General features: G+C 40.2%; 1 protein-coding gene across 1 annotated transcript in view; it reads left to right on the top strand.

Moving 5' to 3' along the window:
- Window positions 1-17,540, top strand: part of KMO (kynurenine 3-monooxygenase) — a 51,783-nt gene that overhangs the window by 12,300 nt on the left and 21,943 nt on the right. Inside the window, 4 exon segments of the mRNA XM_036121622.2 lie at window positions 6,560-6,629; window positions 6,913-7,010; window positions 7,574-7,663; window positions 14,285-14,333. Of these exon segments, the coding sequence (XP_035977515.1) occupies window positions 6,560-6,629; window positions 6,913-7,010; window positions 7,574-7,663; window positions 14,285-14,333 (307 nt within the window).

The following is a 17,540-nucleotide window of genomic DNA, read 5'->3' as shown; positions in this document are numbered from 1 at the left end:
ATGAACCTACATGGACACATCATCACTCAAAGTCCATAGTGTACATTGAGCTGCATTCTGTGAATTTGGACAAATGTGTAATGACATGTAGGTACCATTAAAATATCATACAGAGTATTTTCAATGTCCTAAAAATCCTTCGTGATCCATTTGTTCATCCCCCACCCCAACCCTGGCTTATTTATTTTAACCAAATAGTTGAGCATAGATTTCTTGGTTGGCCTTACAGAATATTAAATATGTGGATTGCTTTGTAAAAATTAAATTTGAAACCTTTCCACACACTTAATGGTTTAAATAGGGACTAAGTTCTTAAAATAACTATCATCAGTCTACAGAAACTGAATGATACGAAGAAAGTTTGGTGGCCGCAGTATCAATGAATGGTGGAAGGGCCTCGAGCTTGAACCACTGGATGATTTAAAAAACAAAAAAAACCCCAAAAACCGAACACCAAACCAAACAAAAAAAACCCCAAACATAAGTGCTTAGGTGTCAAGGTGTCTTGGAGCAGAGGAGTAAAAACTGGAGGAAATAAAAGAGGAATCGGGTCTGCCTGTGCCTGCATCTGGACTGACAAATAGGCCCTAAACTCTGACCTAGTGCGCGGCCCTCTTCTCAGCCCCCACATCCACCAGGGAGCTGCTGAGAACCTCTGAGGCCTCCCACCTCCCAGATGTGCCCCCATCTATCTTTGTGATTCTTGTCTCCTACTTCTCGCTGCTACCTTCCCTTCCAAAGCCATCCTCCCTTCTGTTGTCATCAGTCAAACTCTGAGTCACTTCCCCCCAGTCCTGAAGACTTCAGCACGTTCACATCATCTTTTATCTATATCCCAGCACTGCCATCACCCTGAGCGACTATCAAAGTTCACATTGTTGACCCATGTGAATCTCTAGCCCCTTCATCCTTGAACTACATGCTTCCAATATCTTCCATCTCCACCATACTTCAGCCTCCAAGTCCCATGACCCATGTTGGACTTGGACCTCGTCATCCCACAGAACTGCCCCAACTAAGATAATAGAGGCAGACCTCAGATTCTGATTAAAAACCTCCTAACTTCCTCCCTCAGTTCCTGCTGCTACATCTGCTCTTCACAGGGACCTCCTACTTCTCCCTGTTCAGGAGCCCTCCTCTGTCTCCCTTCCATTTCATCCAACTTGGAGTTACTGTCCATCAGTCCAAGTAAAATCTTCAAGTCCTTGCTTTCCATCCCATCCACATGGCCAAAACCCCACCCTGTTTGGTTCCAATCCTCTGCATAGAAATCCAGGCTGCAAGAAAAAATATAACATAACCTCACATCTTGGTGCCACTATAAATTCGCAGTCTTCATCTACAGCTGTGTCTTCAATGGTATTCAGACACTCTTCTAATTTATTGATAAAAAGCTCACGTTCTGGAACCAGACAGGATCCACTTGAATCTTCACACCAACTCCAGCCCTCACTAGCTGTGTTACTGTAGGTAAGCCACTTCGCTTCTCTTGCCTCAATGACAGTACCCGTAAGACAAGATAACGGCAGTGCCTCCTTCATGAGGCTGTAAAGATGAGGTAGAGTAGATTGCTGGGCATAACAACCACTTCATGGCTATCATACATGAGCATTATTATTTCCTAAATCCGATTTCTCTGTTCCTTCTTTCTAGTAGATACTTTTAATCTTTATCGTGTGTGCCTTCTACTTAGAAAACCCTCCTCTTGACTCACCCACCCTTAGCTGGTGCATTCTTTTGGTCTCCAGGAAGTCATATCCTATCCCACTCCACACCCGTAATTTGGCTTGAGGGTCTTTTCTCTGTCCTCTCCTATTGTTGATCATCTTGTGTTATAATTGACTGGAATCCCCTCAAGAAGCCTGGGTATATCTTGGTCTCTGTTGTATCCTTAACACCTAGCACAAGGCTGGCACATAGGAAAAAAATTAATATATGTGTGTTAAATACAAATATACAAATAATATTAGAAAAAATGAAGACCTAGACAGGACCGTGAACTTCCTGAGGGCTGCTATTTTCTCTGGATCACTTTCAATGCTTAGCAAGGAATCTTGTAATACTTCTGAATCAATAAATATTTTTCAAATAATAATTTTTCTGTATCTCTTGAGAGTTGTTTTTAAATTTCCAAAAGGATTCCTACTCTTTTGTCAACTTGCTTCTTCTCTAGATGTCAAAATAGTCTCACTCTTCAAAGTTCAACTGAAAAGTACTGTTTTCCATGGAGTTTGTTTTACCAATCCCTTTGTTCTGGCTGTCTATTGCTGTGTAACAAACCACCCCAAAACCTAGTGGCCTAAAACAACACTCTATCACTATGCCTCACAGTTCTGAGAATGGTCTGACATATGGCTGCAATCATCTGAGAGCTTGAGCGGGCTGAATGTCCAAGCTGGCACACTCCCACGGCAGGTACTTGGTATGGGCTGGTGGTGAGTCAAGAGCTCAGTTGAGGCTCTTGTCTAGAACAACTGCAAGTGGCCTGTCCCTGTGGTTTGGGTTTTTCATTACATGGCAGCCTAGAGATATTTACTCTTCCCACATGATCACCGGCTTCCAAAAGGCAAGAAGCAGAAGCTTCCAGGCCAGTTAAGGACCATGCCTAGAAACAGCTCAAGTGTCAGTTCTACCGCATTTTATTGATCAAGGCTATCACAGGCCCTCTTGGATTCAAGGAAATGGAGAAATGAACTCCATCTTTTGATGAAGGAGTGTCAAGGTCATAACTACAGAAGAGCTTGAAGGATGGGAGATATTTTTATGGCCATCTCTGAAAACTAGAGTCTGCCCTATTGCATCCCTCGGGGCAAAATTTATCCTTTTCTGGTTTGTTCTCTAAGTACTTATTCCTTATGTTTTTTTATCATTGATTTCCACCTCTGGGTCCAGAATTATTTTGCTAGGAAATGTCTCTCAATCTATAGGCTTGCAAAACGTTGGGTAAATGGAGTAAAATTGTATGACTCAAACATACACAGCTGACCCTGAACAACAGGGTTTGAACTGTGAAGGGTCCACTTATGTGCTGATTTTTTCAATAAATATAGTACAGTCATATAAATGTATTTTTCTCTTCTTTATGATTTTCTTTTCTCTAGCCTACTTTATATGTAAGAATACAGTGTATAATACATAACAAACAAAATATGTATTACTATGTTACCAGTGAGGCTTCTGGTTAACAGGCTGCTAGCTACTAGTAGGTTACTAGCAGTTTTCAAGGAGTCAAAAGTTATAGGTGGATTTTCGACGTGCAGGGGTCAAACACCCCTAACCCCCATGTTGTTCAAGAGTCAACTATAATTATTATTAAAGTGTATGTAAATGTTTTTTTGAAAGATTTTTATTTACTTGAGAGAGAGAAAGAGAGAGAGAGAGCAGAGGAACAAGCAGACTCCCCACTGAGCATAGAGCCCAGGACCCTGAGATCATGACCTGAGCCAAAGTCAGTCACTTAACCAACTGAGCCACCTAGGTGCCCCAGTATATGTAAATGTTTTATGATTAAATTCATTATATATATATTTTTAACCAACGCATATTAGAAATTTAAATAATGCTGGGGATCTGTAAAATGTTTACGTAAAAAGTGGGCCTTTATACTCAAAAGTGGTTTGCTAAGCATTGATTGGTTTATCTATTTGTCTCTTCTTAACTGAATTAGGTGTTATTGAGCCCAAGGACTTAGCTGGATAGCCTTTAGATCCCTAAAGTTTAGTAGATTAAATCATACATAATAAATGCTCAATAAATTTTGACTTGGTTTCATTACAAATTTTATTTAAAAATGTACTATCTACCATTCATTTATACATTTGACAAATACTAATCAGGTACTTATTATATTATGTTGCGAACACAATGGTAGAGGCTAGGGATCAAATGGTGAGCAAACCATTTTGCAGCCCAGTGGGGTAGACAATATTGACCATACAATCACCCTAAAGATGTGAGCTTTCAACTGGGATAAGCTCTTTGTATTAGTTTCTGCAGGCTGCCATAACATAGTACCAAAAACCAATTGGCTTAAGGAACAGATTTTTAGTATCTTATAGTCCTGGAGTCTAGAAGTCCAAGACCAAAGTGTCAGCGTATTGGTTCCTCCTGAGGGCTGTTCTAGGCCTCTCTCCTGGGCTTGCGGTTGCCCAGCTTCTCCCCATGTCTCTTCATACCATCTTCCCTCTCTGTATGTGTCCAAATTCCCCTTTTTAGAAGGACACCAGTTGGGTTAGGACTCATCCTAATGACCTCATTTTAACTTCTTAATTATCTCTGTAAAGACCCTCTCTTCAAATAGGTCATATCCTAAGGTACCAGGGTTAGGACTGCACCACATGAGCTCGGGGGTGCGCAATTCAACCCATAACATTTTTCAAAGGAAAAGCCTGTAGCACTGTGAAAACTCAGGGAACTCAAGGAAGGCTTCCTGGAGGAAGAGATCCAAATAGCCAGTTAATATATGAAAAAGAGTTTAACTTTTTAGCAATCAGTCATATTAAAACCACACACCTTCCTATTTTACCCATCCACCGCAAGATTTAAAAGTTTGAGAACACCAAGTGCTGGCAAAGATAGACTCTCAGAAGCTGCTGGTAAGAAAACACATTGATAGAAAATTTCGAAACAGTTTGACGTAATAAAGGTGAAGATACATAAACCTTTGACCAGGGATTAAGCTTCCATGTATAAAATCCTAGAGAGAAATTATGCAGGTGTGTATCAGGATACAGGTACAAAAATATTCTTTGCAGCATTGCTTTTTATTTATTTATTTATTTATTTGTTTGTTTGTTTGTTTGTTTATTTATGAGAGAGAGAGAGTGAGTGAGCAGGGGAAGGGGCAGAGGGAGAGGGAGACGGAGAACCTTACACAGGCTCCAAGCTCAGCGTGGAGCCCAACTCAGGGATTGCTCTCACGACCCTGAGATCATGACCTAAGCCGAAATCAAGAGTTGAACGTTTAACTGACTGAGCCACCCTTTGTTGTTGTTGTTGTTGTTGTTTTAATTTAAAATCAATTAATTAACATATAGTGTATTATTAGTTTCAGAGGTAGAGGTCAGTGATTCATCAGTTGCCTATAACACCCAGTGCTCATTACATCGAGTGCCCTCCTTAACGCCCATCACCCAGTTACCCCATCCCTCTACCCATCTCCCCTCCAGCAACCCTCGGTTTGTTTCCTAGAGTTAAGAGTCTCTTGGGGTTTGTTTCCCTCTCTGATTTCATCTTATTTTATTTTTCCCTCCCTTTCCCTCTGTTCATCTGTTTTGTTCCTTAAATTCCACATATGAGTGAAATCATATGATATTTGTCTTTCTCTGACTTATTTCTCTTAGCATAATACCCTCTAGTTCCATCCATGTCCTTTCAAATGGCAAGGTTTCATCCTTTCTGATGGTTGAGTAATATTCCATTGTGTATATATATATATGCCATATCTTCTTTATCCATTCATCTGTCAATGGACACCTGGGCTCTTTCCATAGTTTGGCTATTGTGGACATTGCTGCTATAAACATTGGGGTGCAGGTACCCCTTCGAATCACTATGTTTATATCCTTTGGGTAAATATCTAGTAGTGCAGTTGCTAGGTCATAGGGTAGCTCCTTTTTGAGGAACCTCCATACTGTTTTCCAGGGCGGCTGCACCAGCTTGCATTCCCACCAACAGTGTAGGAGGGTTCCCCTTTCTCCGCATCCTTGCCAACATCTGACGTTTCCTGAGTGGCTAATTTCAGCCATTCTGGCTGGTGTGAGGTGGTATCTCATCCCTGCAGCATTGTTAATAATATTCCCAGTCCATCATTTCATAGTATATACATTTATCAAATCATTGTGTTGTATACATGAAATTTATACGATGTTATATGTCAATTATATCTCAATAAAAGTGTGAAAAATATTCTCAGACCAGAGACAACTCAAATGTCCTTCAACAGTAGAACAGCTAATTAACCTGTGAGATTGTATGCAATGGAAAATCATAGAGTAGTGAAAGTGGATGGCCTGGAGTTTATGTACAGTCATATAGATGCATCTCAGAAGCATTTTGTTGAGTTAAAGACGAGAAGATACACAAGTGTGATTCTAATTATGTGATTCAAAAGCAAGGATGGGTTATTACAAAACTCAGAATAACATTTACTCCTAGGTGAAAAGTTGGGGATCATTAACTGGGGAGCAGATGGTGGGAGCTATGGAGGGTTGGCAGTGATATTCTGTTTTCGACCAGAATGGTAGTTATATGGATGTTTGCCTTCTAAGTATTATGTAAACTGTACATATTTTGTGATCTTTCTGTATGAAAGTTATATCTCACTATAAAAAAGTTAAAAAAGAAAAACACCAAAGCTACCTCTGAAATCATACCATTTAATCTTGAGTTTATCCCATTATTTTTGCAAATGATGTTTTCTGCTGGTGATTGAATAAATCAACTGGACAGCCAAGACTAATACAAGTACAATTACACACGATGTCACATTTTGCCAGTAAAATTTCCCTATATTTGTGGAATCAGATAAAAATATGAATTAAATTGCTTTGATTCCTAGGTTGGATCATTAAATGCATGCTTCCTTGCAAAGAGGAATTTCCAAGTTGATGTATATGAAGCTAGGGAAGGTAAGACAAGACTGAAACTCGTGAGATGTGAAAATTCTGATTCTCTGACATCTTTCTCTTTAGATTTTAAAAAGAAGTGTTTTAGAAAGAGGAACTTATTATTTTTTTTTTTTGCAACCGCAACTATCTAAATTTAATTTAATACAAAATCACGACTATTAGTGTTTTCTGTAAAGGAACTAACAGGGGTCTTTTAATTTGGTTCTGATTGCACCAGTTGTTTAGGTGTTATATGCTTAGCCTGTCCTGAGGTATAATACGGAGTCTACTTTCAATGTCTTAGATATCCGAGTGGCTAAATTTGCACGTGGAAGAAGCATTAACTTGGCCCTTTCTTATAGAGGACGACAAGCCTTGAACGCCATTGGCCTGGAAGATCAGGTACCTTGTTAATGCATTTTCCTTGTAAAAGATAATACTTGCCATTTTCCAACAACGTTGCCAAACTTCTCACTGTCTAGTGTGTCGCTTGGAAATGTGAACAGAAGTAACATATTTTGCTGAGAGTACTTTTGCTGATAATGTGTCTTTGGGATGATACAAATTTCCTTAGATGTGTGTGTAGGAAAACACTCTGCACGGGGCTTCAGGAGTCCTGGGGTTTCCTCCTCATGCATTGCTTGCTCTCTTTTGTGATCATGAGAAAAATCACATATAACCTCTTTGACACTGAACCATTTTCCTTAATTGTAATACGTGATGTAGACCAGATACAATTTAAGTCAATTCCAAAATCTAAAGGTTAAAAAAAAAAAATCAAAACCTAAGATTTGCAGGAATATACTTTTCATTGTTTCCATCATACTGTGCTTTCCATCATCCTTTGCATTAATTTTTAATTTTTTGAAAATATTTGAAAAATCACATTTTAAAACCGATGTCTAACTTATTTGCATGATACCACGTTATGGTAATTGAAATTGATATTTCTGGTTTTATTTCAGGTTGTATCCCAAGGCATCCCCATGAGAGCAAGAATGATTCACTCTCTTTCAGGGAAAAAGTCTGCAATTCCCTATGGGACCAAGTCACAGGTCGGTTTACCCTGAAGATAGTGTTTGCTTGCAGTTGAGTCTAATGTCTGGAACGTGACTCTTGCTCATTGGCCTTTCCCTTCCTCTCTAGACCTCTCTCTGACATTGCCTGTATCAGCCTACCACTCAGAAACATATACTAGTTAACAAGTTAATTGACGGGAGGCCGTTAAAATAGGGCCCAGTTTCTAATAACCATTCAATAGGAATTAGTTACGTTGTCATCACTATTAGGCTCTTTTTTTGCCTGTATGCATCGCTCATGGTGGCCTGGGACACCCTTTCTCTCCTATCTCCTTTTAATTACATAAAGAAGATTACCATGTATTTATTGTCAAGCATAAAATGCAAGAACAACTCTAGAGGGTTTTCCCCAAACTGACTCTTTTGCCCCAAATTTAATTATAATGGAATTTATAGCATGAACCAGAAATTTTTTCAGTGCTGTATAACTTCTACAACAACAGAGGCCAGATGGTGATGTAGTTTACAAAAGAAAATCCATTATCCTGCTTTGTGTTTTTCTTATCTTTACATAGTAACACACAGAGTTGGGGAAAGTATGTATTTTTATCTAATATTTATACCTTCTAAGTTTGTTTCTTTGAAAGAGAATGAATGTACCAAACATCTATCAACTAGAGAAAAACCCAACTTGCTTTATCCAACAAGGCCTCATTTTATTGAGTGCAGAACCCAAGTGAGGTTTATATTCTTTGTCTCTGAGCTCCCACAGAGCTCCCATTGCAGGTGGATCAGCAATTCTCAGATTCCACTGGGATCTTGTCAAAATGCAGAGTCTGATTCTGTAGGGCCAGGATGGAGGCTGAGATTACGCATCCTAAATACACCCAGTTGGTGTCTGTGCTGCTGGTCCGTGGACCACGTGTTGGGCAGCAAGAGATAAAGCACAGGTGCTCATGGGAACAAGGTCTGTGTGGTGCTTGAAGCACCTCACACCTGTTAGGATGCTACTATCAGAAAACAGAAAGAGAAACAGAAAATAGTTAGTGTTGGGAAAGATAACGGAGAAATTGGAACACCTGCGCATTGTTGGTAGGAATATAAAATGGAAAACAGTCTAGTGGTTCCTCCAAAAATGAAAAACAGAATTTCCATATGATCCAGCAGTTCTCCTTCTGGGTATATATCCAACAGAACTGAAAGCAGGGACTTGAAGAAATATTTGAACTCTTGTGATCATAGCGGCATTATTCACAACAGTCAAAAAGCAAAAGTGACCCAATGTCCATCAATGGATGAATGGATAAACAAGATGTGGTGTACACATATGTAAGATAATAGAAAATAAAATATTGGTTTCTGCCCCTGGTTCCTGGCACAGAACTCCTAAAACTCTTGTAATTTCCTAAATGATTAAAGGACTAGGAGATCTTTTGTTCTAATATTTGGTCTTTGACTGTGGTTCCTAACACAGAGCTCCTAAATCCTTTGGAATTTCCTGGGTGATAAGAGTATCTTTAGTTATAATCAGGTAACTCTTGGTGGGCTTCTGGATGGGGGCTGGTCACCAGAAAGACCAAGACATAATTAGAAGGTTGGAATTTTCCCCAGAGTGGGGAGAGGGGCTGGGAGTGGAGTTAATGATCCATCATGTCCGTGTGATGGAGTCTTCATAAAAATCCCAAAAGTATGGGGTTCAGAGAGCTTCCAGGATCGTGCACACACAGAGGTGCTGGTAGAAGAGTAGCATACCCACAGAGGGTGAACACATATCTTGCCCTACACATCTTTCCATCTAGATGTTCATCTGCACCCTTGACCATATCCTTTTATAATAAACTGATAAACAGTAAATCAACTGTTTTCCTGAGTTCTGTGAGCTGTTCTACCAAGTTCATTGAACCTGAAGAGGGCTTCATGGGAACTTGTGATTTATAGCCAACTGGGTAGAAACCCAGGTACAAGCCACATTGCCATTGGCCTTCAATGTGTGTGTGGGGGTGCAGTCTCATGGGACTGAGCCCTTACCTTTGGGATCTGAGGCTATCTCCAGGTAGATGGTGTCAGAATAGTTAAATTGTGGTACAGCCAGCTTGTGTCACTGAGAAATTGCTTGGTGGAGGACCCCCCCACATCTGGTGTCAAGTGTCATGTGTGTGGTAGTAAGTGAGAGTAAAGAAGACACTCCCCAGAGGAGAAGGGGAGGTTTTTCTATACAACATGCTTTGGAAAACTATTAAGCCTTAAAAAAAAGGGAAATCCTGACACCTGCTACAACATGATTGAAACTGGAGGACTTTATACTAAGTGAAATAAGCCAATCACAGAAGGACAGATGCCATAGTACATTTATGTGAGTATCTAGAGTAGATAAATGCATAAAAAAAAGAAATCAGAATGGTGGTTGCCAGGGCCTTCAGGGAGGGAGAAGTGGGGAGCAATTGTTTAATGGGTAGAGAGTTTCAGATGTGTAAGATGAAGCTTTCTGTGGATGGATGGTTCAGCTGGTCGCGCAGCCATGTGTATGTAACGAATGCCACTGAACGGTACACTTAAAAAGAGTTGATATGGTAAATGTTGTATCATGTGTGTTTTACTACAATTAAAGTTTGCTTAAAAAGTGGTTGAAAAGTAAAACATTCCAACAACTAAGCGCCTATGGGAATGTGGGGTGGGAGTTGGCGGGGAAGGATCAAAATTTTCCATTTAGTGACATTCTCGAATAATAGCCCACTGATTTTGGTGTTATAAAAACATAGGTACAGAGTCTTAATGCATTAGCCAGGCAGGAGAAGGAAGCAGAAGGAAGTCTACTGACCATCCATAGGCAGATAAGCATTTTTGGATAATTAATATGTCTTGTTTCATCGGCCCCAAACTGAGCGTGGTGCTGTAGGAAAGAAACAGAAGATTTATACACGCAGGGCCAGTGTAAGCTGTACATATTAACTGTATCCTTTCCGTAAACAAGTGTCCGCCTGTGCACCACACCCCGTGCTTGCGCTACTTACTGAGGACCAGAGAGGAGTTTGCAACCTCGTGAGGACAGATGGTAGTCAGGTTTTTATGGAAAGAACTCTTCTGAGTGATGCTCAGCTGTGTGGTTCAGAGAAACGGGAGGTTTAGTTTTCAGAGACCTCACAGAGAAAGTGAGGTTTGAGACAGACATTTTGTTTAAATATTAAATCTGCGCCAAAATAGCACTTTCCCAATTAAACGAGGGTCCATCTATGGAGGGGAGTTGGGTGAGACCAGAATTCTAAAAAAAAAAAAAAAAAAAGTAAACTTTTAAGTGCCAAGTGTGTATTGGATAAGAAAACTCATAACGTACTTTCACTATAACACAGTCTTACAGAGATCAGCAACCTTGGGCTCTTTGGATCCAACCACCTTGCTTTACTGATGAAGAAATAGGCTGCATGGGTACACGAGGTCCACATCAGGGGCGACGCAAGGCGGGTGTCCTCATGCACAGTGGCCAGCACCCCATGGTGTAGAAGGTGCCCCCAGGAGCGCTTAGGGGCTTCATTAGTTGCACTCTTGCTTTTGTTAAATTGAAAGGGACCATAGTAATTGTCCTACCTTTGTCTTGGATTCACAGGGAATTAGCCAAGTAGACCAATTCTGACATCATCCCCCCTCTCACCTCCCCAGAGACTGAACCAATAAAGTGTGAGGAGACCGAGGAGGAAGACATGGTTCAGAATATCAGGAAAGTTAGATGAGCAGAGTGACTTGGACTTGAGCCTGAAACTGGCTTCCTTACCCCCAGCACCAGGGGAGGGGGGAGGGGCAGCGCCCTCTCCACTGACAGCCAAGAGGGTGAAGGTGTTGGTGGGAGTTCCCATTTGGGGCCTTCAGTACTTTAGAAGAGGCAAGAAATGATCACTTGCCCACGGATCCTGCCATTCTCAGTTCTTAAGAACTCAGTTAATGCTAATTTGCAGCCACCTCTCTTTCTTTGGTTTGCATTGTTACTTTTATAACACGGTCGGACACGGAGCTTCCTTTAAGAACAACATAAAATTGTTCTGAATCGCTCAATTCCACAGCCTGTGGAAGTGCAAAGCCCTCCCCGTGACCCCAGGATTTCGGCAAATCCTCAGGCAGCCCATCTTCTATCGGCCTCCCCCCTTCTCCAAGCCTCCCTCCTCCACCTGTTTTCTCTGCCCTTTCTCCTGGGCCAGGGTCAGACTCTTCAGTCTTGCTGGTTCCTGCCATCTCCCTCCCAAATTGCCCTGGGAACTGTCAAAATATTCCCTGATATACAGAGCAGGTCAGAGCTCCCCAATTCTTTTTAACGATGCAGAAAAATATATTTTTTAAATGTTATTTAATTCCAGCATAGTTAATGTACAGCATTATATTAGTTTCAGGTGTACAATACAGTGATTCAACAATGCCCTGTATTACTAGGTGCTCATCACAAGAAGTGTACCCTTGATCCCCTTCACCTATGTCACCCATCCCCGCACCCACCCTAGCTCCCCAATCCTCGCCCCTAATCTCCTATGCCCCAAGTGGAGAGATAGCACCCCCTTCCTAGAAAATATCCCCGTTTGCAGGCTTTCAGCATATAGAGTGGAAACTTGTTTTTCTAATATACTTGACTACATCAAAAACTAATGATGTACTGCATGGTGACTAACATAACATTAAAAAAAAAGTCTGTGCTGCAACTACTGTTTTACATATCCAACTTCCTTTAGGTTTTATTAATAATGTTTTTGGTTACCAGGGCCACTTTATACTTCCTCACTTGTTTGTTCTTTTTTTTTTTTAATTACTGTTTGATTTTATTAAGGACCTTTGTGAAGGTTCACTTGAAACAATTTAGTCTGTCCAGTCCAATTGAGTCACGAAGTGGCAAAAGCGGTCAGTTTGTGTTGGGTCAGTAATGTTCATTTATAATTACTCTACTACATGGCTGGGAAGAATACACAGAATTGTACAAAATGCAATATGATGAGTAAGGACAGTTGAATAATGACGCATAAAATAGATTAAATTGTAGTCATTTGAGCTGTTATTTGAGCTGTATGGCTGTCAGCTGGAAACCAGCGTTCTTTTTGTAGCTGTTTTTGTTTTGATAAATTAAATAAGTTCGATAAAGTGATCCAGATAGGAAATCTGGAGCTGGAATATGAGAATTATTTCTCTGTGGCCTTCATCAGAGATGAGGGGTTTTCCCCCCCGTTTTATTGAGAAACAATTGACATACATCATCACTGTATAAGTTCAAGGAGAACAGCATGATGGTTTGATTTATATGTATCGTGAAGACTTGTCTGTTCTCATTCACATTTTTTCTTCAGAAGATCATCCTTTTAGAATAGGCATTGGAGAAGTGAGGCTTGATGCGGGAGGCTCTAACTTTTGCTCATGACACAAGGCTGCCCCCGGACCCCGGGGAGAATTGACAGAGACCCCCTCCACAGGACCGCTGTGCGTATCGGTTCCCAGATGATGCAGGTGTCAACCAAGCCTCGCAACTGAGATGGAAAGAATATTTTCCCCAAGTCAATGAACCTTCCTAATTTAAATGTTTCCTAACATAGTCTGAATAACAAGTGTGGTTTCTGTTGAAACGAGATGATTAATGACACAGAAGACTGGAAAACAGAACAAAGAGGCAGAGAATGAAGAAGTCCTGTTCATTTTAATTTATAACGAAGACACCGGAAGCCCCTCCTCAGTCATTGTGTTTGTAGCATGACCCAGTTATTTTTACACCAACTATACATTTAGCTGTTAATATTAAATGTTTACTTTTGGATGAGGTGAAGATTTATAAATTAGCATATTTGCATTAAATGATGTGACGCTTCTAAATTCAGGAAACACATGCTTTAAATTTTTAAAGACTAGACTCACCCTGAATTGCAAGTCTGCATTACGACTTTTGTGGGCTCTGGGTGGGCACTTTTGTCTTTGTGGGTCCCTCTCTCTCTGAAACAATAAATATTAAAAATTACATTTTATGAATGCATTGGTATAAAGATTAATCCAGGCTGGATTCATTCTCATATATTCATTATATTTTTTGCTTCTGACTTTAGTATCAACTAAAATTAAAACATTTTCATGGACCCCTAAAAGTATATGGGCCCTAGGCTTTGTGCCCTCTGTGCCTCAGGGAACAGTCGACCCTTGCTGAACTGTCCTATAAAGTCGGAGAAAAAGAACACGTGTCCCAGGGAGGGCTGATCCTACTTCTACCAATACTTTGGGCCCCCCTCCCCACTCCTTTCACATTGAAATGAATGCCTTCAAAGTAGTCTCTTTAGGAAATAGTATGTTTAATCTAGTGATGCGGTCATTACTGAAGTTTTTCTAATAGCTCGATTTGGAGACCTAAGATGAAAATGTGAGATTTATGAGATGTTGTTAAAACAAAACTATCTTAGTGAAAATAACATTTTTTTGCTATAAAACGAGGATTTGGTTTTTGTGGTATCAAACCTTAAAAAGCCTAAGTTGAACATTGTATGTATTTGGTTAAAGTGTTTATTTTTTAAAAAAAGACTACTTAGCTAAATGGCTATAAAATTAAGCTTGCAACCTTCTGCTAGATATTTCCTATTGCTGAGTGAATAATGTGAGACATATTTGTCCATTCTCCAGAAGCAAATAGTATCTACTATATTTTTCTTGCAGTATATTCTTTCTATAAGCAGAGAAAATCTAAACAAGGACCTATTGACTGGTAAGTCCAAAGCTTATTCAACAATTGTCATTTCAGTAGAGTGCGTGAACCTAACTAACCTTGTCACATGATTTACTGGGATTTGCTTATGATTCCTTTTCATGGGTTATTCACGGGTTATTAGGGCAGGGTATGTACAATACAAAGTAGTAGTGATATATCCTCCAGCGTCTCTCTCTCATCTTATTGCTGATCAAAAAAAAAAATTATTTGTTCAACACATTTGATTCCTGTTGTCTTCTCAGCACTGGAATGAATGAGTGCTCACTCCCCAAAAAACTCATGGACTAGAGGAACAGCAGATACCCTCGAAGGACGGGCAAAGTGGCACAATTAGCCCCACACTACAGAAAGATGAAGAGCAGTATTTGGAGGCTGAAGAGGGCTGTGGTCTTTAGAGTATTGCGATAATCCCTGGGTGCATCAACCGAGCCCTGGACTAAAAGCTAGAGCACAGGGGGCAGAGGGGAGGGCGAAGGCTCATGATATTTGTGGGAGACCAAGTAGATAGAGGATGTAGGAGGTTGAAAAAGAGGAAGTTGTGAAATATGCCCTGAAGACTTCAGTGTGTTACAGACCCACCCATTAATGGAAAAACCACTGGATTGCAAATTAAATTTTTAGCTTGGATAATCAGTCCAATCACCTGCCCGGTAACCCTTGATCATAACAGTTTTTTCTCCTCGTCAGCATTTGTGCTAATCAGGTCCATTCCCCACAGAGCATGACACTTGAGTAATTCTACTATCTTTTAAGTCAATTCCTCTATGCAATTCAGCAGCCTCTGAGTTTTGGAGAGCAGAGATTCTATGTGTTTTATCTGTGTTTCTCCACAGCCCCCACCCAGCGTGAGTTTTCAGTGTGTCTGTTGAATTGAATTGAACTGGCAGGAGTCGTCTGCGAAGCTCACTCCTGCTGATTCACCAGGGACTTAAGAAATAGGGCTTAGTATTCTTCTTAATCCTACTTCCTTACTTATATTTGCAAGACTATCCTTTGGGTGGGTAGGTGTTGGGGGCAGGGATAGGTTGCTAGATATACTCATATTGATCTCAAGAAGCCCCAAAACAGCTTTTTAAAAAGTAGTCTATATCAGACCTAAGACAATCTGTTTAGAGCATCTTCTGAATTTGTTAAGATAAAAATGAGAGCAAACATTCACTAAGGTACCAGGAAGTATGTTAAGTGCTCCATATGCATTGATTTATATAACCCTCCCAACAGCTCTGTGAGGTGGGAACTCTTCCATCAGTTTTACAGGTGGTGAAGGAGGCTTCCAGAACCCCCACCCCCACCCCCCAGCAGCCCACACTGTTAATAAGTGGTAGAGTCTGGGCTGGAGCTTGAGCCCTTATTCCAAAGTCCATGCCTTTAACCCTCAGAGTCGGTGCCTCCAATATTACACACGAAACATCTGCTAACAGTAGGAGCTACAACTTGGGAAGAGCTGATCTTGGTGGACAGACCAGAAGCTCCCAGACCTGGTTTTCCTTAGGAATGTGCTGCACGGTGTGTAATTTCATAAATGCCATAAATACGTGAATAAAGTGAACACGGACTCTCTTCGCTCCTAAACATTGTTTGGCATTTGAATTCTTTCACACAGTTGTCAGTCCTTTAAACAAGTGTGTGAGCCGCCGGCTTCCCGGGCAAACACTGGCTCCTGACCGAACAGCATCCCCCCCACCAAGACTCAGGAACGAAATCATTGCCCTGTACCCCATGTAGGATTGTTTCTTGGTTCACTGTTCAGGGGGCGGGGGGATGTTAATAATTGTTAAGCAAAGCAAGCAGGAAAAGGACATGTGGTCAAGTATGTGTGATAAATCCTGCACGAAACAAGTTTTATAAGTTTCCTTACAGTATTCCTCAGGGCCTTTATTCTGATGGTCGGCATGGTGGATTTTCTAGAGCAGCGCCATCCGAGACATGACCACAAATGGCAGCCAAATGTGTAACTTAAACTTTTATATTAACCACATTTAAAAGCCAAAAAAGAAACAGGTGAACTTAAGTTTAACAATATATTTTAACCTAATAGATCCAAAATATTATCATTTCAATGTGTAATCAACAGAAGATAGTTATTCATGAGGCTTTTTTTTTTTTTTTTTTGTACTGAGCTGCCAAAACCTAATGTGTACAACACATCTCCATTCAGTCTAGCCACAGGGGGCTGAGGACCAGGACCGCACAGCTCGGGGAGGTCAGAGTGTTAGCATTTTGCTAATGGCTTTGACCACAAAATGGTTTTGATTAGGAAGCATATCCAGGACTAGTGTTCCGTGGAAAATTCTTTGGGATTTTTTTATACATTTAAATAAATTTTTTTTTTATTTTTTTAAGATTTTATTTATTTATTTGACAGAGAGAGAGAGGTAGAGAGAGAGCACAAGCAGGGGGAGTGGCAGGCAGAGGGAGAAGCAGGCTCCCTGATGAGCAGAGAGCCCAACGAGGGGCTCGATCCCAGGATTCTGGGATCAGGACCTGAGCCGAAGGCAGATGCTTAAGTGACTGAGTCACCCAGGTGCCCCAAGTAAAAAATAAATTTAATTTAATTTAATTTTTTAAAAGGTTGATTCCACAAACACATTTTGTGTTTATAAAAGATATCCATAGTGGTTCCGATAAACTCTGAAACTTCTGATTTCTCTGAAGTTATTTTCCAAAAGAGTACTTAAACACAGATAAATAGATCTGATTTGTAGCTTTAACAACAATAAATAGCCTGTAATTATATACCTCTTACCCATGAGAATTAATAGGGACAAAAATAATATTTTACTCTTATGACAAGAATATGATGAATTCACTACTTTCTATAGATTGCTAGCAGGCAAAATAAAAAAGCACCAAATAATTCGATTCTATTTATTGAGAAGTTTTAAATCTTCTTGCTCATTTTTTTTTCTCTAAGTGTTCCAGTGTTTGATTACAAAAAGAATTAGTATCAAAAATCTTTATTTGCAACAACGTGACTCAGAAGTCTAGAGACTTACTAAAAAGAGATAAAGAATCAGGCATAACCTGAGAAAGGAGTTTGGCTGACTATTTCTAATCACAATTAAAGTCTTAAGTTAGAGGCAACTTTTGAAATATGTGCTGCCTGTTTCTTTTCCAGGGTGACAACTGTCATAGCAATGTAAAAATTTGCATGATGGAATTGGTTGGATTTTTATTTATTTATTTATTTTTTTGAGGATGAGG

Source organism: Halichoerus grypus, chromosome 7 (assembly GCF_964656455.1).
Source record: "Halichoerus grypus chromosome 7, mHalGry1.hap1.1, whole genome shotgun sequence".
Taxonomy (NCBI): Eukaryota; Metazoa; Chordata; class Mammalia; order Carnivora; family Phocidae; genus Halichoerus; species Halichoerus grypus.
This window is presented reverse-complemented; position numbering and strand designations above follow the sequence as displayed.